Raw genomic sequence first — 26,926 nt, forward strand, 5'->3', positions numbered from 1 at the left:
GTCATCAGGAACATCAATAAATTAGAGGTCATCATTATTATCATGAATTCATTCACAACTTTTATTGTCTATAAGATATGTATATTGCCCTGCATGTTCTTATCTTGTGTCTTTCTTTCATGGCACATTTCACATTTATGAACATGATTATATATGTTATATTTCATTTGATTGAACCTGTTAGCTGTTAATAACATAGAATCATACATTGTATCAACTAGAATGGAGTTGTTGAGGCTATACTCCTCAAGATCCTTTATGTGTAGGTCATAATTTTATCTTCTAGGACAACCATGTGCCTTGGCATCTTTGTATATGACTGATGTATTCCTACCAACAATTTCTATTTGAATGCACATTGGGAAATTCTAAATTTATCACATATGTGATCAATGTAGTTATTGATGTCACAAAATTTGCATCTATGCCAAGATGAGTTTCGTATGGTATACTAAAACAAAAAATTCAATATGTCCCCCTTGGTAATATTTACCTTTTAGTTTACATTTTAGCCAAGTATGACATCTTTTGCACTTGAATAACTATGACTCTATTACATCACAACATCTTACTTTTCTCTAATCTAACTTACAACAAGTAGAAGTTTTGCCATTTCAAAATCTGTAAGAAATGCATCATGCAACATTAACACGACTTTATAACTAACTTGATATGATTACAACAGCATTACTTGTGAAATATAATGTGACTTACGTGGTATAATGTACAGAGAAGAACACGAGATTAGGGTTTGAATTTGGATTTGTTTCTTTCTTATTGAACTATTTTTGGCTGCCCAAAACGAGCGCCAAAAACTAATTTGAAATAACTAGCGCCAATATTAAAAATTTGAATGATACGCTTGAGGTCGACACAACTATTTAACAAATATGAGCTTGTGTGTTATAACGTACAAAACATGGGATACAAAGTTATTTATGCATATAAACCATGGAGCATCATTCCCGCCCTTTCTTTGAAACTATACGGTGTAACATTTTATTTTCTAACAGTTAACTATTCTTCATTCCAGAAACTCCACTCTTCTTCATTAATGAGTGTCATCTATGTCCATTAAACTCTATTTGACCAAAAGTTTAAAGTCGTCATCATTTGGGCCAAAACTCGATGGATACACATTGGATGCCCATTTGCGATGATGCATGTCTTTTTGTCATTTTCCCCATGTAACATGTCATTTTTTGCATCAGGATAGACGACTCCATTATGCTTATAGTGTTCACTTTTCTAACTATACATAATAGTTTAGAACCATGAACTTCAATGTTCATCCACAATTATTCTATAAGCCCTACCTAGTTATAATCTTTAAACCACTTTTTTTTATGTCAAGGGAACATCTCTCAGTCCTCAAGGATGTTTAATTGAATAGGTAAATGGTTCAAAACCTAAGTGGTAACTCTCAAGTTAAAAGGGAATGTTTCCCAGCCACCTTTGAACGTGAATCTATTTAATTTCTAAGTTGTGTCGCTAAGCCCATTTCTTTTATTGTTCCATGTAAATTGTCCTTGAAATTCAATTTCCAAAAGTTGATTCATATTTATCTGAGCTTTAAAATTAATGGAGGTTGGGGGTAGTCTAGAGGAACCTCCCCTCTATTCATCAGGGTTAATGATAATGTTAAAGTCCCCTCCTAGAATGTTAATTTGATTAGGGTTATTACTAAGGATGGACTCGATTTGAAACTATATAGCTATTTATCTAAATATTGTGTAGGGCCATATACATGACATATCAAATTTAATTTAGAACTATTTACCTTTCCCATTATCCATTTTTTTTTACTTTTGGTTTAGATGAAAGATTCTTCTTGGGCCCCATATAATTGTCAATCCACCAAAAGCACCATATGAAGTGACACCCTCAATCTCTCATAGTCTTAATATCTCTTAAAATTATTTAGTTTGTTTAAACTCATATTTATTTCTTGAATTAATAATAAATTTGGTTTTGTCTTGGGAATAAAGCATTTTAACATTTGTTGATTGTTAGGGGCATTGATACCCCTAACATTCCATGAGAGAATTTCCATGGCACTATGGAAGGGTACTTCCCCCTGCATGGAACATTGATGTGATATTTGGGCGGGTCACTAGCTTGCCCATTTTACTCTCATGGTTTAGCCAAGGATTCCTACCTATCTTCTTTTGTGTCTTAGCACAATCAGATGTGAGAGATTCAAAATCAATAATAGCTATACCAAGAAATTGCCCTCTATTTTCTCGAGTTCAATTATCTCTTCTTCCATAATTTGGTGAGATTTTTCCTCTTCCTCAACTTCCCTATTTTTTCCAAACGATACTTCCCTTGTGATATTACTATTAGGATTTAACTGTGTGATTTTGGAGTCAAACTCATTGACCCATGTTTCATGAGTAGTGATTCAACATGAATCCATCTCTCATGAGAATAAATGGAACACTTAGCACTCATTGGATCTAGGTGATGCTCACAGGGGTGAAGCACCAGGACTTCCCGGGAGGTCACCCATCCCAGTACTACTCCAGCCTGAGCGCGCTTAACTACGGAGTTTCCTCCATGGTTAAACCCAAAGCTTGCAAAACCTTCATCAAGTGTTGTGCCTTATGAACCATTCATTAGAAAGCCTCTTAAGCTCATCAATTGATAAGTAGGAGATAATTTCCACAACAAGTCAAATTGTGATATTACTATCAGGATTTAACTGTGTGATTTTCGAGTCAAACTCATTGACCCATGTTTCATGAGTAGTGATTCAACATGAATCCATCTCTCATGAGAATAAATGGAACACTTAGCACTTGCATGTCTATGTTTTCAACCATCAATGTTTTAAGGCTCTCATGTAGTACTTCTTCACGAACTTTCTCTAGTAGACCAGTGGATAAATTTTGAGACATTTGTTGGGGATTGATCTTATACATTGATGTATTGTTATTGATTCCTTATATCTCATTTCCTGATTAGTACATACATTTGTATTATTAAGCTCATTGTTTTCCTCCTAGAGACAATGTGTCTCGTTTGTTGATTTGTTTTCAGCTCTGGTATCCATATCATTTAAGTATTCACAAGGTATGCAATTAAGGGATGGTTGGGGAAGATTGAGCAAAGATAAATTCACTAATATTGGACTTATTATACAACTTTCACAAAGTATATTGGGTTCTTCCTTTGATTCCTCGAGACTAATTAGAAGATCAATGATTGTAGTATTTTTAGGGGAATTGAGATTGGTATCGTTCCTATCATTTGTGGTAGTTCTTGTAGGATCCATTAAATTGTCAATTATGTAATCTTAGTGGTAAATGGAATCATAATGTTTAGACAAAGATGTATTGTATTTAAAATAAAATATTATAGTGTTATTTTAGTTGTTAGTATTTTCCTATGGGATTCATTAGTGGGCCATTACATATGTAGCATACTACACCTTAAAATCCTCCATCAAATCCATTTTTTCCAAATCAAATTCATCCATCAAAGCTACCATAAACCACTTATTGCAAAATGTTTCATCTTTACAACAACAATTAGCCAAAATAGTCAAATCCATATCTATTATTCCTTTATGTTACATAGGTAGCCCACTTTCCATTTTTACCTCTTGCACATCACTTCTACAACATGTTGAGGTTTCCCATTTGAGTGACTTCTTCAATGATGAATTTTGTTTTCTAGAACTCTTCCAGCATTCCTTGAGCCAAAGCTTTGGAATGATGGAAGAGTTTTGCTCCATACCTAACTATTCATTTGGCACTTTTTAGCAATCAACAAATGTATTCATTCAACATTTTCAAAATTATATTGGGCCACAAGTCATTTTGATTGATTTATTGCATTACAAACAAGTTGTCAAGGGAAAAGTGATTGATTTATTGGTAGATATAAACACGCGTGTGCACAAATTGTGTATATTATTCTTCATGTTTATGTTCAAAGGATTTTCATTAATAATTTGAAAAAAGATATTAGAGAAAATATTTTATTGTCTAAATTCACTACTTTGGCAAAACTGTGCACAACACTTATTAATTATCAACTTCAAGCTAATCAATATGGAGCTTGTGATAAATTTTATTAGTAGATATAAACATTAGTCTGCACAAATTGCTTCTCTTATTCTTGATGGCAATGCTCAGGATTTTCATTAATAAATTTGCAAAAAGATATTAGAGAACAGATTTTATTGTACAATTCACAACTTCAACACAATTGTGCAGAGCACTTCTTAATTATCAACTTCAAGTTAGTCAATATGGAGTTTTTTATAGTGACAGTACTTCTAACTATATGAATACCCAAGTTGTAGCTACAACCACCCCTTTTATAACATGCTACATTGAGCAAATTCCACTGGGCACAAAAGTTTAATGTCATGTTTAATAAATGCAACAAATGAGCACAAGAGCTTGACTAAGTGAACATAAATTGTAGCACGTGTTCACGGCATACTAAAGAATCCCCCTATTTTTAAAAAATAGAGCGTTAAACTCCTTTTTTGTCACCCCCCTCTAATACCCACCTAGTACCCCTCGTACACCTTTTCCTATATAAACCACCACCACCACCCAAGGCAAAGTTGCATGTTAAGTTTCTTCTAATTTGCTCAGTTAAAACATCTGTTAAGATAAAACCTTCATCTAATTGTCTTGATATACTCAATGACAAATATATGGATTTCAATTCACCAAAGTTGGTGGTGCTTCAAAGCAATTTAGGTGGCAAAACCAAAAGAAAAACTGTACACAAGGGCCTGCCCAAAAGAATTTATACCAATAGTGATCAAACCAATACACAAATAATTACCAGATATGATCAATGCAAACCATATTTTGCAACAAAGAAATTGTTGCAAAATATAGGCAAGTAGAACTCACTGATTATTACAATTGAGCATACACAACGAAATGAGTGACATCCCTCTGCATCTTACTGTAAGCAAGAAATTCGTTAGATCGCAATGAAAAATAGAAGGCTACTGACAACAGATATTCTGCTTAAGGCATGCAATTGTGGGTATCAAAGAAACAATATAAGCATAAGCATACCATGCAGCACTGACAAAGTAACGAGTCAGATCACAGACAAATTAGTAAAACTTAGAAATTGTTTGCAGATGCCATACATTTTAAGGCCCTGGTAGTATGGAAAACAATTTAAAAATATGGATCTAATATTAATGTGTTTGGCCAAAACACTGTTTGTCACTCCACAAAGTACTTATAAAACAGCAGAAACAAAGGCTTGGCACATATGATATAAACATAGACCAGCATATTACAAAATTAAAGATTGTAATATTGATTCAAGAATAAATTGGATCTGACAAATACATTATGGCATCGTTTAGATCCAGTCTTGGCTAGTGATCCTCATTCCTATCTTACTGACTTATTGGAACTCTTAAAATGTGATTTGAAGAGAAAAACTTAAATAACCTGACTTCCATACAACTGGAGTCTTGGTAGAAGTCCATCATTTGCAACACATAAGTTCAAACAATTTTTCCTTTACATTCAATTTACTACAAAGAAACCATGCAATTTTCATCTGACGCCAACAAGCCTGAACCAAGATCTTCATCATTATCAATAAGAGAGTCGGGTTCCCTCAGGATGCTATCTTCAATGATTTCTCCTGAAATGGCATTCTGCAAACTGGAAAGGTCAAATTCCTTTAGCTCTAGGACATTTTCTGATTGTTTGGCTTCCAAGCCATGATCGTGATTAGAACTGACAGAACTATTATGAGACTCGCTGATCACACTGAACTTTCCGTTCTCGGTAGACACACTGGCAGATTCAACATCTGGCTCATTTAAGATATCATTCTCTGCAATTTGAGGTCGTGTCTTGGAATTTATCTTTATAGTCTTCTCAGAAGGCAATTTGGTCACTGATTTGCGGATGGACTTCTGTCCATGCACTCTGCCTTTGTCAGAAGACTTATCTAAATTTGCAGAATTCTGAACTTTCTGTACACTCTTATGTATGTTGCTCTGCTCTAAAGCAAAAGGAGCTGTGGATAACTTAACAGGATTTCCATCAGATTCAACAACTAAACTGCTTTTTTTACGCCCCAGCTTAGGTGATTTAGCACGAGTAGGAGGTATCTGCATATCATAAATCTTGATCAAACTTTATGCTCAAGGATCCTCAAATTACCATAAAAACACAAAAATACTATTATTCTTTATTATTTTTAAGCAAAATTTGGAAAAGCATTGCACTAATACTTTTTATACCACAAACAAGGCATCATCCTCAGTAGGTGACAAAATATGGCAAATGTGCTAATAACCAACTTACCAAACTCTTGTAATAAAAATCTAGAAATCATTTCCTATTTGATAGTCACTGCATCCACATTGGCAGAAGTATTAAAGAGAACTTGTTGATGGACCATTAATGTGACAACTAAATAAAAACGTCCAATCTATATTGTGGCAAATGATCAAGAGCAATTTGAACAGAAACTAGATGCATCACACAGTAAGATTTCACTGCTGTATACAAAGTACATGTTTAACTTTAAATATAAGCATTACCCACAGTTGCCTTGTTAGAGGTTGCAGATGATAAATATTACTAAGATACAATTCATCACTGACTGATAAAGTGAAAAACATTACTAAATACTATAGATTGTTTTAATAATTATAGCATAGAACAGCCCACACATCATGCTTCTTCAAAACAGCTAAATAACCTCGCATAACTACCTTCTTTAGCTCAACTTTTGGCAGCGATGCTTCATGGTAGAAACTTGGCATTGGTGTAGCTTTAAATGTTAAACTCCTCCTAAGCTCCTTTATGGCAGCTTCTTTCTCCTCCTATGAACACAATTTCCACAAGCAAGTATGAAGTACAAAGAAATTCCACCAAAAAACAAGTACAACATAAAATGACTAGAAACTGAAACATGACAGAAAATACAGAGCAGCATCTTTAATCACCAAACAAAATAAAACAGGATAACAATCAGAAATGACCCTAATTGGAATGGTACAGTTTTAAAACCTTTGTCTTGGCCTGCAATTGATTTATTTCTGCTTCCCTTGCATGGAGCTTTTCATCCAACTTTGAGAAAAACTAATGCATTGCACAAACAAATTGACATTGTCAATATAATCCATATGGAAAAGAAACAGAAAAGTGTTAACTAATCATATATTTATGTTGACCATAACTACCTCTTTTCGCTTTTCAGCTCGTTCATCACACCTAGAAACAAACCCATGTGAAGAAACAGAACTTACTACCTTGGATTTATAAGCCTTCATTGAATTCACAGTGCTACAAATTGTTAAGGAAAAGGAAGCGCAAACAAATATGCACCAACCAAAAAGAATTGAATTTAACATACAATGTCAAGATAAATAAATTAAAAACCAACAAAGGATTAAATCACTAATGTTTTACATGAAAGGATATGAAGAAGCTACAGAAAAAGTTTCTTCAACTTCAGCATTTGATTGTTTTTGTTGAATATCCTTCAAAACATGTCTGTTCAACCTGCATTTGAATAAAAAAATGTAAAATGCTTAGACATAAAATACAAAAGAGTTAATACATCTGACGATGATATACATCGGTGCTGGTCAGACAGTGTTTGGAAGAAACATACAGTGTTTGGAAGAAACATAGGATTAAATCATAAATTCTTCACCAAGTTCTTACAGGTAATCATGATATTGCTATCAGGATTCAACTGTGCAGTTCTCAAGACAAACTCTTTGACCGATGGCTCATGAGTATTGTGAAGCATCATCTAGATGCTATGAGTGCTGAGTGTTTCATTCTTTCACATGAGAGATGGGATCTTGTAAACCACTACTCATGAAACATGGCCAACGAGTTTGATTAAAACACTTCACAGTTGAATCCTGACAGCAACATCACAATTTGACTTGCTATGGAAAATATCTCCTACTTAGTACAGGTAAATAAATATTGAATCAAAACCAAAACTAATGTTAAAAAATTAGGGTTCAACTGAACAAAATAAAATGACTCACTTTAAGTTCGCAGAATGCAGAGGCTTCTTTGTTGAAGATGTTAAGGTGGACTTGACAGCTAACTGTTCAAGAAACACAAATAAAAACAAAATCCAGCTGAAGGTATGACGTACCCAATCATATATAACTATTCATGACCCACATGTTACAAGATATTATGCAACACTAATGACAATAACTGAGGATAACTTCATTCAATCCACTATTCATGACCCACTTGTTACAAGATATTATGCAACATTAATGACAATAACTGAGGATAACTTCATTCAATCCCATAATAATCCAAAGATGTATATATATACTTCAATGCTTACCTGTGCATCTTTGGTAGCCAACGAAGATGCACTACTTGTGTGTGCTTGTCTTGATGTACTGCCAGTGGAAGCCCTCTTTCCAGTAGATAAAGAAAATGGTTGTGGAACAGTATGGTTTGATTGTGAACCTCCGTCATTAACTGTGCAGCGAACTGAAGCAGACAAACCATGTACCTCAACTGAAGATTTCTCTGGTGTAGATTTTTTCTGCTTACAACTAGTATCTAAGGCACCTTTTACTCCACCCTTTATAGTTCTACCCACATTATGAGGATGTTTTGATTTTTGGATTGGAGATAATGAGCTACCCCCTTTTACTGGAACACCAGTCCCAGCCTTTTGTAACTTGTACTGTATAGAACACTGCTTGGATGACAATCCAATTTCCTGCTAGACACACATCAAGAGTTGGATAACAATTCACTATGTTAGTTCGATACATAAGCACAGAGAGATAAATGAGCACATACAACAGAAGCAATTGAGTGCCTCTACCTTAGTACCATGTGTATTTTTCAATTCAGAATTGGCATCAGGTTGTTCCTGATCTTCACTTGTTATACTGGACTGTTGAATCACCTCAGAATGTGATTCTACATCATCAGTGGTACCAAATTGAGTTACTCTTATATCTGCAGCTTCTTTTTCCCTCTCTTCGACATCAATAACCGGCACCAAAATCTCCACAGCCCCATCTGTTTTTGAATTGCCAGTAATTGTATTTGCATGATGGTCTATGTTTTCCTTTTCGTAGTTTCCTGTACCAGAAGATGAAGTAAGTTTTGCATTATCAGAATAGTGACCATTATTCTGATGCACATTCATGTATCAAGCATTCAATGTTCCTCAATATGAGTACCTGCATATTCTCCATCCTTCATAGACTTTGGCACTACAGAACTGGATCCAAGCTCTTCCATATATGCAGCACACTTACACAAGTTCAATTTTATTCACTATCACCCAGCTGCAGGAAGAACCAGCATTGCAAAAGGAAAAACCAGAGAATGAGTCATAAACAGGTCTTTATTGGGGTTATATATTGATCTGTTGCTATAGTTAAAACTCATTTATTTCTAAACTTTACCCAAGAAATCTAAGTAGCAAGAAAGACATACCTTGAGAAACAAGCAATACACTATCTTTAACCTTAAGTAGTAGAGATTTGTTTGATAAAAAATTTGGTGATTTAGTTTAAAATTGTTTTACTAGTCATTCCGCACAGTCTTCTGGCAGTGTTTCACTGGTTTACTTATGGAGTCGGCAGTTTTAGCAGTGGGCATAGGAAATACACATCTTTTATGTTCAGTGATTGTCATTTCATCAAGCAATCACTTTTCCTGAAAACGATGTCTCTGTGAATGTTTGAACATTTTAAAATATAGTTAAAAGGAAACTGAAGACGCTATAGCAGGGCTTCTCTTTGGGTGATTGTAGCAACTATTTTGGTTTATCAGCATTTCAGTGGTGTCTCAAAAATGATAAATTTGAAATTTCAATTTGAGACTAGCTTGGAATAGGCAAGTCAGTAAGCCTTCACCATCAAGTATGCTGCACAATAAACCAAAAAGTGTAGGTACTGCAGCTACTACTATATGTAAGTCCAAATCAAAATTTAATTTCCCCAAGAGTTGTAAGGGATGAGACCTATAATTCTTAGAGCAAAGAAGCAATTTTCCTTGGAAACATTTTAAGATAAATATTATAATGATCCAGAAAATTATTGGACATGAGGAATGATGATTGAAAGGGGTGATGACAAAGAATTATTTACTGCAATTTAGTCACATAAGATTATAAGACAAATTCTAATTCCTCACATTGCTCACCCATTGGGTGGAAACTAACTTTCATGCGATTAGGATACACAAAAGAAATTTTACTTGTGTAGTTTAGAAATCACAACCCTCAAATTTGTCACTCCCACACCCTTAACCCTTTACATGCATGGGGATATGTGTAGCCAGATTGTGGCTAGAACCACCTTTCATTAAGTTATATTATCATATCTGTAGATTTTTCTAGATCATTAAGTTGACCTATGTCGTCTCCATGTCATAGGAACGATATATATAGGAGGCAACGAGTAGTTTATTATTATGTTATGCATTTTGTTCTTTTAAAGAGCTTTGAAGATTGCCCCTTTGAAGTGGCTTATTATTATTAAGCATTTGCAAGTAAATTCCAAGTATTTTTCATTGTATTTTTCTTTTGTGCAAATTATTTCATTAGAAGTGGTATCAAAGCATGATCTTTTGCATTTAGAGACGAGAAACAATGCAATTTTTTCAATCTAGGCGGTCAAGTTGTCAGCCACATATCTTCAACATTTTAGCCAAAAAACAAATCTGAAATCTAAAGAGTTGATAAAGGAAATATTGAAGCGGCTATAATCTAAGTTGTAGGTCTGATAAAGCACTTTTTAAGTATTTATCCTCATTTTTTAAAATTTGCATGAATTCTCACAAATGACTGCACATCTATCTAAAACTATAATCACTAGAAAGAAGAGCATCCAAAAAAGTTATATTCCAAAATTCATCTTTTTGTGATCACTATTGAATGACTTACTGCAAATTTAGGATTTTTTTTTCATTTTCGCAAATTCTCTACATGCTGCAATTATTAGAGTTTCATATTCATTTGCATTTTTTTGAAGCTCGCAGAAATTCATATCTGCTCATTAAATGTTTGATTTGCAACCAATGTAGTTCTAAATCATCCAGCCAAAAAAATATTCCAGCTTCTCACAAGAACACATATACCCTGATTGTTAAGGCAGTGGGCATGTACTTCCCTGGCAAAATTATTGATACTTCTCAGTTTCTTGATCAGTTGAAATGGCAGGATGGTTCAGATCTCTTGAATGTTTCCGCTAAACAAATCTATAGAATGCTAAAAGAAGATTCATTAATTCTAAGTAGCTTAAATGTTAACTGAAGCCTGAATTGCCCAGACTCTAAATGGCACTCTATTCTTGATTTTTTCTGGCAACAACCTACTGAACCTAAGAAATCTTGTTTTAGATGGCTTGTTTTGCTCAAAAGATTGCTGTTGGATTTGTTCTATCTTCTGTGGGCATTAATCATTTATGTTGTCCTCTGTGTCATGTCCCCGAAACCATTGAACATCTTTTTTTCTCTTGCAAATTTGCTTCTAGTATTTGGTCTATGTTTCATGGGTGCACAGTCACTTGGAATTCCAGGCCGGGCCTTTTTTGGATTGAAGTTATTTTTGGCTTTATTGATGGTAAATTAAATAAGTTTTGGTCTGTGTTTTCAGCTGGATTTATCTGACTTCTTTGGAAAAGGAGAAATGAATAAATTCTTCGGGTTAAGAAAAGGACACTCATTGAAACTCACACACTACTACATAATGTCACAGGTATCTGCAGTCTTCTCAAAGACTTATCATTGTTCAGGAATGATTTCTTTCTGGATGGACTCAATGGGGGTATCTTAAAAAGTTGTGGAGAATGCATGGTATGCCAACAAAAGGGAAGACAATTATGACTCTAGGACTTTTGCAAACCTAATCCATTCCAAACCAAAGGTGGGAGAAAGTATTCATGAATTTCATCACTAGATTGCCTTGGTCTTGAGGATATATTTCCTTGGTCTTAAGGATATAAAATGTCATCTTGGCTGTTGTGGATCAATTCACCAACAATGCACATTTTTGTACTTTATCACATCCATTCGTAGCAAGGAACAAATCAACAACCATTATGGATATCACTGAAAAGCTGTATAAGACTAGAGATCATAGTAAGTAATCATTATCCTACATTTACCAATAATTTTTGGATTGATTTATTCTCATGTTTTCACAATCACCTTGCTTGTAGCCCATCATATCATTCCCAATCCAATGAACAAATATGGTGGTTAACAAGTACTTGGAGGGCTATCTTTGATGTTTTGCTTTATATGAATAGGGCACATGTATACATTGGCTGTTATTAGCAGAATGGTGGTATAGCACCCATCAACCAAATTTTAGCTCTTAATTGCAAGCACGTCCAAAGGTTAGAGAAGTTGAACACATTCAATGCCAACAAAAGGTACTCTATACTCAAGGACAACTTGGCAATAGCACAGAATGAAACAACCTAATCAGCAATGTAGTCAAAGACAATTTGAAGCACGAGATTATGTCTTTGATTGACTATAACCATATTAGCAGATGTTACTTAAACAACAACAGAAGAATAACAAACCTCCACACAAGTATCATGTCCCTTTTAAACATTTGTAAAAGATTAGCATTGTAGCATACAAGCTAAAGTCGCATAAATCAACAAATATACACCTGGTATTCCAAGTTTTTTGCTTCAAGAAGGTTATTAGACAAAAGGTTTCAAATGACAAAACTATTATTTTGGACCCTATGGGAATCCTTCAAAAACACACTAAGGTTGCAATTGAAGACAATTAAGTATCTAATCAATAAAGATACATGGGATGAAGCACTCCTACAAAAGCATCCATAACAATCAATATTGAGGGCAATGTTGGTTTTAAGGGGACGGGCATGTTCTGCCTTATCTCATAGCAAGCACAGGAATAGGTGTATCCAACTTGTGGCTAAAATAACATTTCATGAGATTATATTATCTTATAGGTAATTAATTCAGTTTGGGTGATTTCCATGGCATGAATATAGTATATATAAGAGGTAATAATAGATTTACAATTATCATGTTGCAAATATTGCTCTTGTTGTAGATTCTTGGACATTGCTTCCTCGAGTGACATTATTATTTGACCATTTGCAAGCAATTGCTATAATATTTATATTTGGTGTCCATGGAATTCTCTTCTTGTTAAGTTTTTTCATTACAGTACATTGATTTCCCATATGGCTTATCCAAGTGTTCTTAAAATGAACATAAAGTGGAAAAGGTCCATCAGTTGGAGTCTTTTGAATGGAAGATTGCTCAGATATTATACCGAATTTCCCACAATCCTAAACTTTTCACACTATGGTTTCCAGGAGTTATAAATAGACATACAAAACAACTTTGAACATTGTGATGAGTACAAAGCAGCACAGGGATGGGTGTTTGTGTAGCTATTAATCGAAAAGGCAGATGTGGATAACAAGATTTTGAAGCAATCCTTGTTTGCGATAAGTCCTGTTAGATGGCATCTCCTTAAACTGGGTAACCTCTACAATTACATTTTTTTTAAACCTTCCTTGATCTTCTACAAAATTAGAATTGATGATAGCATTCAGTCATGTGTCGATGTTCTCCTATGAGAGTGATTTGGTAAGTCCCACAACATAAGATGATGATCATATAGATTACATTGTGAGGTGATTTGGGGGTCCCTTCCAAACTATATGTTGATAACAGTTTCTAGATCTAAAAACAGACAAATATTCAAAAACAAGAAGTGCATTTGTTATTTTTTTGCTTAGGAGATCGACTTATAAAGTTTTTAGACACCAAATCAATTTTTTGGTTCTCAAGGATTGAGCTCTACAAAGTTTGTAAGCACTTCCCCCTCCCTTATCTAGATACACACATTTCTGCAGTGAGTACCAATACAATCCTCCTATACCAAGGATATCATATCTACACATATCCATGTATAAGCCTATATTTAGGTCATATTCAATATGTTTAGATATAGAACCACAATGTATGGCGGTGTATAAGGTTTGAAGTTCATGAAAAGAACTTTCCAAACTTACAAAAAAATCAAACATTATATAAAAATAAAAAAATGTTCACGTTGTAGTTGAAAAACTCAAGAATATGTAGCAACTTGTGGTGGTTCATGTGTTTTTTAGCTCACCGAACCAAGATCAAGGGAAAGTTAGACTGGGTACAGAATCTGAATATGAAAAGTTGCTCCCTCATGCTGGTATCTTCAATCTGCAAAGATGCAGTGTACAACCGCTGCACATTCTTTTCAATCTATTACATATCATCATATTCAGCCATCTTCTTTCATGTCTCAACTTAGATGTAATCAAAGTCATTTATATTTCCCAGCCATCTACACATTCCAACCATCTTGGAATATCAATTGTCAAACAACCAAAAAAGGACCAGGGTAAACTTTAAGAAACCCCCCTCCGGAAAAAGATATAAATTATTGGTGAATCTTTCATTATTTTGAAAAACTAAATTATTTTTATTGGCGAAACTCTCAATTTTTTTATTTTAAATATTATTTATGTTGGCGATTATTTTGGAATCATAATTTTTGAGTAGAAAATATTGGTGAATCTCAATAATAATAGGAAGTTCACTAATCGTCATGGAATATTAAAAATCAAAATTGAGCATGTTTTATCTCATAGAAATTATGAGGATAATTACATTATATTTTAAATCAATAGTGAAAACTAAATATTGGTAATATATCCCCAAAGTAACTAATAATTATGATAATTATTGGTGAATTAATTTTAATTTCTTCGATAATATATAATATTTAGGTGAATCAAATCTAATCATGTATCGAATATTGTGGCGAATCTTTGAGTTTAAATTTTTTAATAAAATAAATTATTGAGCGATTTTAAATATTTTAGAACTAAATTTTATAAAAATACGGCAATTTAGGTTGCATTAAATTTTAAATTATTAGCCAAATTACTAGAAATATTTTTCTAAAATTCGCAAAATTATGAATATTCACCACTAAAAAAACACCTTAACAAGGACCTTGCAATGACATCATCTATGCCACCTGTCATTACCACAAAATTTCCCAACTAACAAAAAAATATTAATCTAGAGACTCTAACGATTGGTCCATGTCACCAATAGTTGACCAAACATTCATTGCATTGAATAAAACACTATGAAGAAGTAACTAAATAATGACTCCCACAATACCACCAAGACAATTCACATAGTTGTGGTGACTAAGGTAACACTCCAATGGTTTGCAATACACTAGAAAACCTTCTAAATGCTTGTGGTAACACCAAGACTGTCCATTTATTTTTTGCAAATGCCAAACATGCTCCACCACACATACTTCAAAATGGCGAAGAGAGGTTCCACCAAATGTAATAACCGTACTCTAGGCAAACATTCTAATATTTCTACCATGAATTCAAGAGGTCCAACACACCCCCAAGCCCAAATGCCCCAAACCACATATTAATTCATACTACAAAGTAGCACAATTAGAACACCATCCTTCAATATAAGATTGAACTAGGTTATTTGTATATGAAAGAAAGGAACTATCTACAAGTGAATAGCACACCATTGTCCCAATAGGCACTAGTTGTACAATAGTCTTTTGGATTGGCACAAACTACCCTTGGAAAAAATTGAATTTGAAGTAACAATAATGATTGGCATGATCCTCCAAATGAGATCCTTAATTCTCAAAAGTTTGTGCCCATGAAATACTTCTAAATGACAAGAAACCTTGGAGGGCTCCCAAACAAACAAACAATAAACATAAGAAATAAATATGCCACTAACACATAACTCAATTGGATCACATTGTGAATAATTGTGACAAGCATGACATGGCAAAACCCCATGGCATTAATCATAGAATCAACTTTAAGACTTCAAGGACATACAAGAGAAAGCACAAACTCCTCAAGATGGACAAAAAGAAACCTACAAAACAAAGGGAAAAAGTGGAAAAAGATCATAGAATATTTGCAGTTGATACAAAATTGTAGATGAGCTGGGGGTGTTCATAGTCACACATCCCGATAGAGAATTTGTGAGTTCAATGCTAATAAATAAGGGCTAAGCAATAGAACCATTCTTTCAACTAGTAATCCAACAACAACATGGCTCCCAAAACTTGTATAGGTTCTATAGAATGGACTTGACCTAATTCTGTTAAATCATATAGCTTCGTTCGGAAATATACTTTGGAAATCTATATATGTTCATTCATATGATCGATGATATTGAAATTTGAATATGTCCAAGGCATCTATATATTTCATTTGATACGAGTTCTCTTAGATGAAGACATTCAAGTTCTTAATACCAACTCTCATAAGAAGGGTAAGAAGAAGAACTCCAAAAAGAAAAGAAACTTTCTTGGAAAAGGATCCTCAAAACAAAAGAAAGGCCTGTCTAAAATTCAATGTTTCAGATGTGATAAATATGGACATTATGCACTAAATTGCCTTGATTGATCAAAACTTCAAGCACCATTTGCCAAAACTTTCAAATCAAACAAATATCAAGATCTTGAGAAGTGTGTCTTCTACTCAACCTTGTCTAGTCAAATATCAACCAAGTCCAACACTTGGATAGTTGACAGTGGATCTTCAAGACACATCACTCGATATCAAGATACTCTAGAAAGCATGTAAATAGAAACAAATGAAGAAGTTACAATTGGGGATGATTTTGCACATTTCGTAAAAGGAATTGGGACCTGCACCATCACATTAAAATCTGGAAAATCTATTCGGCTCTCTAGAGTACTATATGTACTAGGTATTAAAAGGAACTTAATATCTATATCAGCACTTGAAGATGATGGCTATAGACTTGCATTCATGGAAGGTAGCATGGGCAAAGAATTCAGCTATAAAGAAGGCTCAAACTATAAGAGTAAGACAAGGATTGTTATATGAACTTTGCACTAAGACAAATCAAGCACTTGTTCATGAGACCTCAGATTCAAATGAAATATGGCATCAAAGATTAGGTCATATCAACTTTCATGCCCTAACATCTATAGGGAAGTTGGTAACTACCATGCCCAAACTAAGTCAAATTCAAAATGAATCTTGTAAAGGTTGTGCATTGGGGAAAAACACAAAAAAATTGTTTCCTAATAGTTTGAGCAAAACCAAAGATGTGTTAGAACTAGTACACTCTTACCTATGTGGACCCATGTCAACACCATCCTTAGGAGGGTTTTTGTACTATGTGATATTTGTTGATGATTTTTCAAGGAAGACATGGATATACATCCTTAAGTGCAAAGAATCTGAAGAGATTCTTAGAAATTTAAAAAATTCAAAGCTATCACTAAAAACTCCTCAGAAAAGAAAATTAAAGTTCTAAGTACAGATAATGGGAAAGAATAAACTTCAGAAATATTTAAAGAATTCTGCAAACTCGTTGGGATTAAGAGGGAGTTTACAGTTCCCTACAATCTGCAACAGAATAGAGTTGTTAAAAGGAAAAATAGAACTATTATAGAAGCCGCTAGGGCTATGATATATGATCAAAACTTGAGCATGTCATTTTGAGCTGAAGCATCTAATACAGCAGTCTATATTCAAAACAAATGTCCTCACTCACATCTGGACAACAAAACTCTTGAAGAAGCTTTTTCAAGTATGAACCCTAACATTAGTCATTTGATGATATTTGAATGTCCTGTGTATATCCATGTACCTAAGGAGAAAAGGACAAAATTAGAACCTATTGGAAGGAAAGGAATCCTTATTGGTTTTAGCGTAACAACAAAGGGTTACAGAATCTTCATACCTAGACAAAAACAAATAAAACTCAGCAGAGATGTCATCTTTAAAGAAGACATTGCTTTCAAAAGAGCAAAAATTTCAGAGGAACTAGAAATGTATGATTACCCAAGAGGTTCCTACTCCTAAGATTCAGAGGGAGTACCCTAAAGAGACTTCAAAAGAAAATAAGATCCCTCCAGAGACTCAAGAAGAGAGTCTTGACAATAATTCTAAGAGTCCACTTTGGGCAAGAAAAATAATAAAGGAAGGAGATGAATTTGCAGCACCTACAGGGGCATTTAGAGAAAGCAAAAGACCTCACAAATTAACATATAATGCTTTCATGTGTGAGATTCCAAACTTTGAACCTTCTAATGCTTCTCAAGTCATCAAACATTAAGTTCGGAAAGATGCGATGATAGAAGAATATCAGTCAATACCAAAACATGGACATAGATCCTAGACCTAAAAGGAAATTTGTTGTTTCATCCAAATGGCTCTTCAAAGTTAAGTGTGTTGCAGATGGAAACATGGATAAACATAAAGCACACTTTCTAGCTAGAGGATTCTCTCAAAAGGAAGGAATAGACTTTGAAAAAACTTTTACACCGATTGTTAGGTATACCTCAATCAAAGCTGTAATAGCCATTGCAGCTGCCAAAGGTTGGAAAATTCATCAAATGTATGTGAAAGTTGCCTTTCTAAATGGAACTATTGAGGAAGAAGTATAATTAGAGCAACTTGAAGGGTTTGTGACTCGATGCTGGTTCTTATGTTTGTAAATAAAAGAAAGCTCTATATGGACTTAAATAGGCTCCCAGAGCCTGGTATGAAAGGATTGACAAATATCTACTAAGTTAGTGATCCAAATCTCTATTTTAAATTAACTAAAGGTGATATGTTGATTTTAATCCTTTATGTTGATGATCTTCTGATTATAGGAGCAAACCACCTCATTAATCAGTGTAAGAAATAATTGACTTCTAAATTTGACATGGACTTAGAGATTCTTCATTACTTCCTTGGATTGGAAGTTCAACAAAAGTTGGGAAACATCTTTCTAAATCAAAAGTACACTATCGATATTCTAAAACGATTTGGAATGTGGGACTGTCGACCTATGTCAACACCTATGGAAACCAATTTGCACAAACTAAAGGAAGCAACTGCTGAATCCATACATATAGATCCCACTTTATATAGACAGATAATTGGGTCTCTAATGTACCTTGTGAATACTCAACCAAATATCTGCTATGTTGTGAATGCATTAAGCCAGTTCATGTGTGAACCTTGAGAGTACATCTTGTTTTAGATTACGGTAAAAACAGGTTTTGAAGGGACCCGAAAACCTTTAACAAAAGTAAAAGATCAGCAATAAGCACCACCAAGTTTTACAAGGACCTAAAATCTAAAGTTTATCAAAAAACACAAAAAACACGGTTTTACATGGACCTGAAACTGCAAGTTTAAACCAAACACACCTAGGTATTAAAAGGACATGGAACCTAAAGTTTAAACAAAAGCTGCAAGTTCCATGTGCGGGCAATGTACTTATTGAGTTGGTGATTATACATATTGATCACCGTTAGCATTTGTTATATGCTAACCAACACATTATTAGATACCTTGATGAATGGTCATGTCTATAATTAGAGACATGCCCATTCACCAACATACCTATTCATATGTTATATATATATATATTCAAGGAACTCATTCTTGTTGATATCGAAATCAATTAATATCAAACAAGATCTTCTTCAGTTCAGAGATTAGAAACAATCCATAATTTCCGAAGTCTTGCACATGCATTCTATTAAATCTGCAACATATCAATATTGAATCAGTAAGATTCTGAAAATAAAATTACAGTCTGTAAGTCTGATATAAAACTTTACAAATTCATTCACCTCTTCCAACTCTCATGTCCAATACACCTTCAATTTCTATCTTATGTTTTTCCCTAAAATCCATATTTTGACTTTCCTGTGCGAGTAATTTGTCTCCTGAAAACGAGAAACCTACAATCCCTCTACCTCCTATTGCTTCACTTGTTGATTATCTACAATGTCACAAACCTTGCTTCTACTACATGACTAACACTTGGCCACTATTTTCCTTAGAACTATAGTTTCTGTTGAATATTATAGCTGCAATAAAGATTATGATACCTATGCTGACTTGCTTTGTTGCTTTATTCGAAGTTCTCAGTCCTCTTTCTTCCTTGTTGGATCTTTCGTTATCTCAGTTTGGGATATTATTTCTTTTGGTTCTGATTCATAGCGGTTTTCTCTATACTCTTTCTTCATGAGTTCACTGGCATCGTAATTGCTCTCTTCCGGTTTTTTGGCTTCTGTGGTGTGACATCATATGTTGCTGGTTCATTTGTCAGCTCTTATCAACTCTTATTTTTCCTGTTTGTCTTCTATCATATTCTGACTTGGTGTTAGCAATGATATCATTTATGTGTTCACCTCTATGGGTTTATGAACTATTCTTGACTCACTCTTCTAAGCATTTGCCTTTGGTGATTATCTGTTGTTGGCACTGTTGTTTCTCATAAACGTGTATTTATTCTGCTGTCATTTTATTGATTACCACCTAGCTTTATTGTATTATATGCAAGAGTCATCAAATAGAAAAACTCTATATCGAGAGTTGAATAATTTTATTGATTGTGCCTCTTTCCTTATGTCAAGTGGCATCAATTAATGGTTCATATGGCTCGGTCAATTGAGATGATCTGGAGTCGACTTGACATCTTAACTCCTGTCGGTCTGAAGGAAAATAATGGACGCTACCATTGAGTGTCTCATCGTTGTCTCTTGATGGGATGTCTAGCCACGCTTTTTGGTTATCGGGTACTGGGATTTTTCATACCATGTAGAGTGAAACTTCAGTAGTGCAAACATTACCAATCTTAGCAATTAAAGAAATATATCAGATATCATATAATTGAGTGCGATGTATGTTACAGAGATATGTGAATATAATCCGAGCATGATCAATATTTCTGTGTAAATCATTTATGTGCTTAAAGTATCAAAAGTTTTGTATATGCATAGCAGATGTACTCAACTGTTAGAAGGCATATATTTGGATTGTTATGAGTAAGCAATCGATGATTATTTTTCATCGACAGATAAAGCTTGATAACATTGTATTTGGATTCTGAGCATTTAGTAAAATATCTATTTCTGGTGGGCTAGGTTGTTTCCCTCGGTGAGGGTGGTTTTTCCCAGGATAAAAAATCCTGTGCATATTTCTTGTTTTCTGAGTTATTGTTTTTAATGTTTGCATATTTATATTTCTGGTTCCAAATTTAACAGTTTCTCTATCCATCTACGCTTCTTGAATCCCATGTCATAGCTCCTCAATGTATAGCTTTTTCTTGCCACAACACACTTCATACCATTTAGTTTCCCTTTGTCTTTCGTAATGAATGTCTACACCACTTGCCACTACTTAGGCTCCTTTCCACAAGTTTACTACCAGTCAACAATTTTTCTCAACATCATGAACCTGCAAATCTTCAAACATGGGTTGCTCTTACTTCCTTTCCACACAAGCCCTTGCCCCTTCAGTATATGCTTATATCATACCTTCCACTTTGCACTCAACCAGGCAACTTTTGTCCATATCAATTGAAATCTCCACCTTATATTACTACTATTTAAAGGTGGTTAACTCCATTTACCCATTCCTTTGACCAGCACTTAATAGCACCTATTGTGGCATAGTCTTCTTCTCATTCTCAAAAATGACTTGTGTACTTCCCTCCTTTACTTCCTTGGGTCTTTTCTTGAACAAGCTCCTACAACTAGAACAACTTATGATGATTGGGGTGAGTTCCTCCCTTCAACCCCAATTCGCCCACCATCTCATTGACAAAAACTGTCACTTTGTTGCATTTACCACCCTAACTTGCATATTGTGCAAAAGAAACACCTTCTCTCTCTTGGCTCTCCAATCTCCTAAGGTAGCTTCACTAGTACCCTCATTTATCATGAGTATCTCCTAATTCTCTAATTCTTTTTCTCTTTCTACCAATCCACTCAACTCATCAACTTTTGCAATCTGTGTGAAAGTCTTCCTTCTCCTACTCCTAACAAGTTATATCTGATGAATTCAATGGCTCGATAACCTTGTTTTTCACACTACAAACAAGTACATCAAATACTCTTCCTTGATTTTTAGTTCCTCCTCAACTCTTCCTCAAGCTTGAGCGATTGCACCTGCTAATGATTGGCCTAGGAAGGCTCATTCCCTTTCCTCCAACTTGTTGAGGTTTCTCAAAATGATATCCACCTCTATCACCACCAGTCCAATCTCTTAGGCACACTTTTGTTGCTTCCTACCTGGCTCCTCATCAACCTTTAGAATGTACAAGTAAGCTTCCTTGATAGTGTAAAGCCTAAACATATTCATGTCCTCTTGAATGGTAAATTAAGGGTCATTGCATTTTGTGCCACCTTCTCTTAGTCTATATCATGATGTCCAAATTGAATATCTAGCCTATAAATTTCCTCAACATAAATTTTTACCCTTATCTCAATTCTATTATTTCTCCAAAAGATCCATTTGATAGTCCCAAAAAAAGAACTTGCCTCTCATCTTGGCAATGATGTACTCCCAACAAGTAGCTCCTTAGTGTGTTCTGTCTTCTAGGACTACAACTCCTTCCAACATGGTGCCCTTCTAACTTGGTACGAGCAATTCCCACATTATGAGTCAAAGATGTCTTTAAAGTTTAAATTTACAAAGATTCTTCATCTCAATGTTCCAATTAATATTCTACATCTCAATCTTTCGTCCCTAACATTTGCATCAATGCCTTAGCTAACTCCTATTTCTTTCCTCCTAGCCTCTCTCCTCATCATCCAGATCAGTATGGTCATCCCATTAGAGTAAACCTCTGTGACAATCTCCTTCCATTGCATCACACAACTCACTAACCTCTTGCAATCTTCCAACAACACTGGCAATCCCAACTAGGTCCCTGCCAACTACTCTTTTAGGCAGCATTTTCAACCACGAGTCAAAATATCTACTCAATGAACGAAAGCTCTCACTCTACTACAACTCAATGCAAGTCAAGGTCTTAAAATCGAATCAAGGGCTACTAAACCAAGCAAATCAACTAAAAACACAACACGACCATGAATGGAAAGATACCAATTTTTATTGAATTCTAATTGAAAGATTCAGTCAGAAAGACATGGAGCTAAAGAATAATGAATCTTGACAATCTCTTTACAATTCAAAAAATGAGAACTTTTTCTAGAGCAAGAGATGATTGCATTGAATTCCACGGATGTGTACCTGCACACATCTTGGTTCCTAGAATAGAGCATTATGATCTCCCGAATATTGGGGCAATCCTTTAAATTTGGCATAACATAAAAATTTGAGTGCCCACAATTAAAGCAGGTCAATATAAGTGTTGATTCTTCGTATTAGGTTCAAAGATGTTAATCATGCTAGATCTCCCCATTAATTTAACTGGCAAGTGAAAGTTCTGGAACTCTACGAGAAGAACATTGCAAGGCTCCAGCTGTGCAATAGTCTAAGTCTCTAATGAAACATCCCTTAAAAAGTTTTGAATTCAAAATAACATTTATCACAATTTTCCAAATGAGGTCCCTAATCCTCATACAATTGAATTTATAAAGTACTTCCCGATGATAAGAAAGACGAAGCAGATCTTGTAGAGGTCCCAAACAAATGCCGAGCCTAACATAGGTCACACTGCTGATTAATAAATTAGATGAACTGCATGGTAAGTGTAAACTTATTCTTGAATCAAACAAAGAGAAGCATACAGAACAGGGAAAAGCAAAGAACGAAGATAGAATTTTTTGGTAGATACAGGATTGCAAATAGGCCAGGGAAGCTCTTGCATAATGTACTATTATATTGTTGAATGAGACTAACAAGATTGTTGTCAAGGTGCTAATTAAAAGCTTTAAAAAGCAGCATTGGAATTATCAGGACAGAGCAAACCATCTTCATTGGGGAAGATACAGCCTAGAAGATATTATGTCAGCCTGGTAAGCCAATGAATGGGCCAAATTGTTTTAGAAAAAGCTTAAGGCATATCATGAGATTGAAAGGATCCTTCTCTTGATATGCATCGTTATTTGGTTGCAGTCAAAAAAATTCAGCTGCTACACTACTCTTTCAAGAAATTTACTGTTATATTGTAAGTTAATAGTCAATTCTTTACATTGGATTTCTGATTCTTTTCAATTTTCTAATTGTTAGACTCAGGTTGCCTTAGTTCTCACAACCAATTTTTGATTTGATCCCTCGGAGGGGATGCAATCTGGTAAACTATGATTATTTTAATATTTGAGAACCTGCTTGCTACTTGCAAATTGAGGACAACTGTCTCTGGCAGGCTTCAGCTCATAGCGCATCCAATCTTTCACTCCCATGCCATTATGTGTTTAAAAGTTAAAATAGTACAAAAATCTCAGAAAGTAGCTTCTACCTATTTGTCCTAGTTCATAAAGTTTGGAAAATAAATCAAACCTAGTAAGCACTTTTATATGGTGCTTAAAATCTTTTGTTGGTTTTTTGTGTTAAAGTCCATAGTTGAAGGATAGAGATCCTTATGTAATAATTTAGTCCATTGGCATGATTTATGAGACACGGATAACTGATACTGTAGTTACCTAGGAATTTTTCACATGAATTACTATAAATAGATCAGGAAATACATCAATATCTCATTCTGAATCAGATAATCAAGTGGGAAAGTGTAACATTAAATGAATTATAAAATGACATAAGTTGAAATTGAGTGTCACATTTTTTGCTCTAGGCCTTTTATGTGCAGTTTCACAAGAGGCAAAGGTAACTTCTTTGAGTACTAGTGCTCTGCTGTTTCAATCCCATTGTTTCAAAGGTAATGACTATGCAGCGTATTAACAGGGATCCTACTTCCCATAAAGTAAACTCATGACGTTTCAAAATTCGGATATTTTTGGTACAAACAACCATAGAATTTTAAAAAGATGTGTCTTAGATGCTTTCTATACAGGTGCAAACTGGCCAGAATAACCAACAGCACAGAACCAACCAGGCATTCAATAAACAATCCAATGAAGAATTCAAATTAAACAATCTGTTCATGTGTGGAGAACTGAGTTATATTGTAGTGGCACAGACATATTACAATAACGCGAATTTCAGAATATACATATATAAACACAATCAAATCGTAGCAAACTTCACAACTATCCACCGATAATAATATATCATGCCTATAGATTTTCTAATAAATAAAAAACTCTGGCTGTGGCATACCGATGCCAATCCAAGTCAAACATCTTTCTACACGCCACTTTCAATTTCAAATCTCTCAACCATTCTTCCTGCTTATTCCCCTCCATTTCGGAAATAACAGAAAAGTTCATTCTACAAGCTTTATAAAAAGTGTCCATTATACCTTCCTAACTTTGCATTCAATGAGAAAAATTCCGCCTTCTAATACAGCTTTCCTTCGAACCCAAAAAACACAAGACCGAGTGATCTGGAAACAACAGTTCATTTTGACCGGTATTGTTCCCTGATAATCCAGGGCTGAACAATTATTCATTTACTGAAACTCCCGTTGCATGGCATTCAATTATTTTTGTGTAGTAAATGAAATGTGGTGCACACCCCAACGATTGAAGTGTAAAATTACAAACAAAAATTGAAATCATGTCTCACTGCAACCAAAGCAGGTTACTGGATTCTAGAAGACAATGCTTTAAAGGTACGAAAACGGTGAAAACAGGGGACCAACACCTACTACAACAAAACAGACACAAACCCTATTATCCTACTCCTACAATTTCCTTTCAAGATAACCATAGTAAGAGTTAAGAACTATACAAACCACTAAATTTCTCAGAAACGAAAATAATAAAATCAGGTCAAGGAAAAACAAAAATGCACCTTATTCTCGAAACACCACCAGATCTTCTGACACGTTCCTGGATCGAATCCCGCCCTTGTAAAGTAGGGAAATCCACTTCAAATATTCAGATATCTGAAGCAATGCCTCGCCTAAAACAGATCTTCAAATGTAGACAAAAATCAGAGGAAATGTATCCAATGAAAGAAGATCGGCCTGAATTGTAAGGCGACAAAGAGAGTATGTATGGTTGTTGGAAGAAGCATGCAAGGAATGCGCCTAGGAAGGACTGTAATTGAAAATGCCTTCGCCTGTCTGTTCAGAATATCGGACAAATAATTAGTTTTCTTCTTTCTATTATTTTGCCTATCATCATAGTGTTTTGTTTTTGTTTCTTAATATACAACTCGGCAAGATTATCGGACCCTTCGCGCCCCTCCACAATGTTGTGGTTAAAATGTTAAATCTGTCTTTCAAATACAAAATCTATTGCTTTTTTTAATACGTGAAAAAGGAACTTTGATAAAAAGTTTTTAAAAAACTAAAAGGGCCCCCGGCCATTTGAGGGAGTTGCTGTAGTTTTTAGGATTTTTTAAGCTTTAGTTAACTAGCACTTGTACCTCGAAGAGGTTCAAGGGATAAGTCGATAGAGTACTTTATGAATATTATCATTGTATGAAATTGCATAGATCACTAAAAGATTCAACATAATTTTCTTATGATATATAGGATTGTTGGTCATGAAATAATAATGGTTAGGATGGTCCAAAAGTGCTTAACAATAAAGGTATTTGTGAAGGTGAATAGTAGTTTATCAATATAATTGTAAATTGCCATTAGAAGCATCCATAATGTTTGATAGATGTATTGTATGTAAGTAAAAGTAAGTGTGTCAAATTTGATAATACTATGTTTTTGTATGGGTAAAACTTACGAGTCCTTAATTATTTTGATCTGAGTACCATGTGTTATAATTAAGATCAAAGACAAATTGTAGATGATTATTTGAAAGTAGGTCTTTGCTTAAAATCCCCAACCTACTAAGACTGTTGCAATCTGAACAAGAAATATGCTACAAATTTATATCCAAACTTTTCTACCATGGAATACACAGATCTCCAAAGGCAGATAATTTCAATGACAAGGAAATTTTTAGATTCGCATGAGGAATAAACCCACCCCCAAGAAATTGATCTACGCTCCTAAGAAAAAGGGTTGGTCCTTGTATCTACTGTGGGGATACTCTTAACTCAT

At 34.5% G+C, this 26,926-nt stretch overlaps 1 protein-coding gene across 1 annotated transcript; it reads right to left on the reverse strand.

Moving 5' to 3' along the window:
* Positions 1 to 5,280: 5,280 nt before the first annotated feature.
* On the reverse strand, positions 5,281 to 26,142 carry LOC149530508 (uncharacterized). The gene is made up of 10 exons (XM_089809925.1): positions 25,714 to 26,142; positions 9,197 to 9,304; positions 8,833 to 9,095; positions 8,338 to 8,724; positions 8,021 to 8,082; positions 7,437 to 7,517; positions 7,196 to 7,295; positions 7,023 to 7,094; positions 6,725 to 6,835; positions 5,281 to 6,115 (listed from the first exon to the last, which is right to left on the reverse strand). The coding sequence occupies exons 2-10, from the start codon at positions 9,255 to 9,257 to the stop codon at positions 5,528 to 5,530; spliced, it is 1,725 nt and encodes a 574-aa protein (XP_089666051.1). The 5' UTR covers positions 9,258 to 9,304; positions 25,714 to 26,142; the 3' UTR covers positions 5,281 to 5,527.
* Positions 26,143 to 26,926: the final 784 nt, after the last annotated feature.

The sequence above is a fragment of the Cupressus sempervirens genome, chromosome 11 (assembly GCF_028749045.1).
Source record: "Cupressus sempervirens isolate cs-2001-9-10 chromosome 11, ASM2874904v1, whole genome shotgun sequence".
Taxonomy (NCBI): domain Eukaryota; kingdom Viridiplantae; phylum Streptophyta; class Pinopsida; order Cupressales; family Cupressaceae; genus Cupressus; species Cupressus sempervirens.

What these genes read in the sequence shown, in the direction of transcription:
- LOC149530508 (XM_089809925.1), bottom strand. Translation starts at nt 9,257, where the DNA reads ATGGAAGAGCTTGGATCCAGTTCTGTAGTGCCAAAGTCTATGAAGGAT. An exon ending in GAAGGATGGAGAATATGCAG is followed by an intron (nt 9,096 to 9,196) that starts GTACTCATATTG and finishes CTTCTGGTACAG; the next exon opens with GAAACTACGAAAAGGAAAAC. An exon ending in AAAATACACATGGTACTAAG is followed by an intron (nt 8,725 to 8,832) that starts GTAGAGGCACTC and finishes TGTGTCTAGCAG; the next exon opens with GAAATTGGATTGTCATCCAA.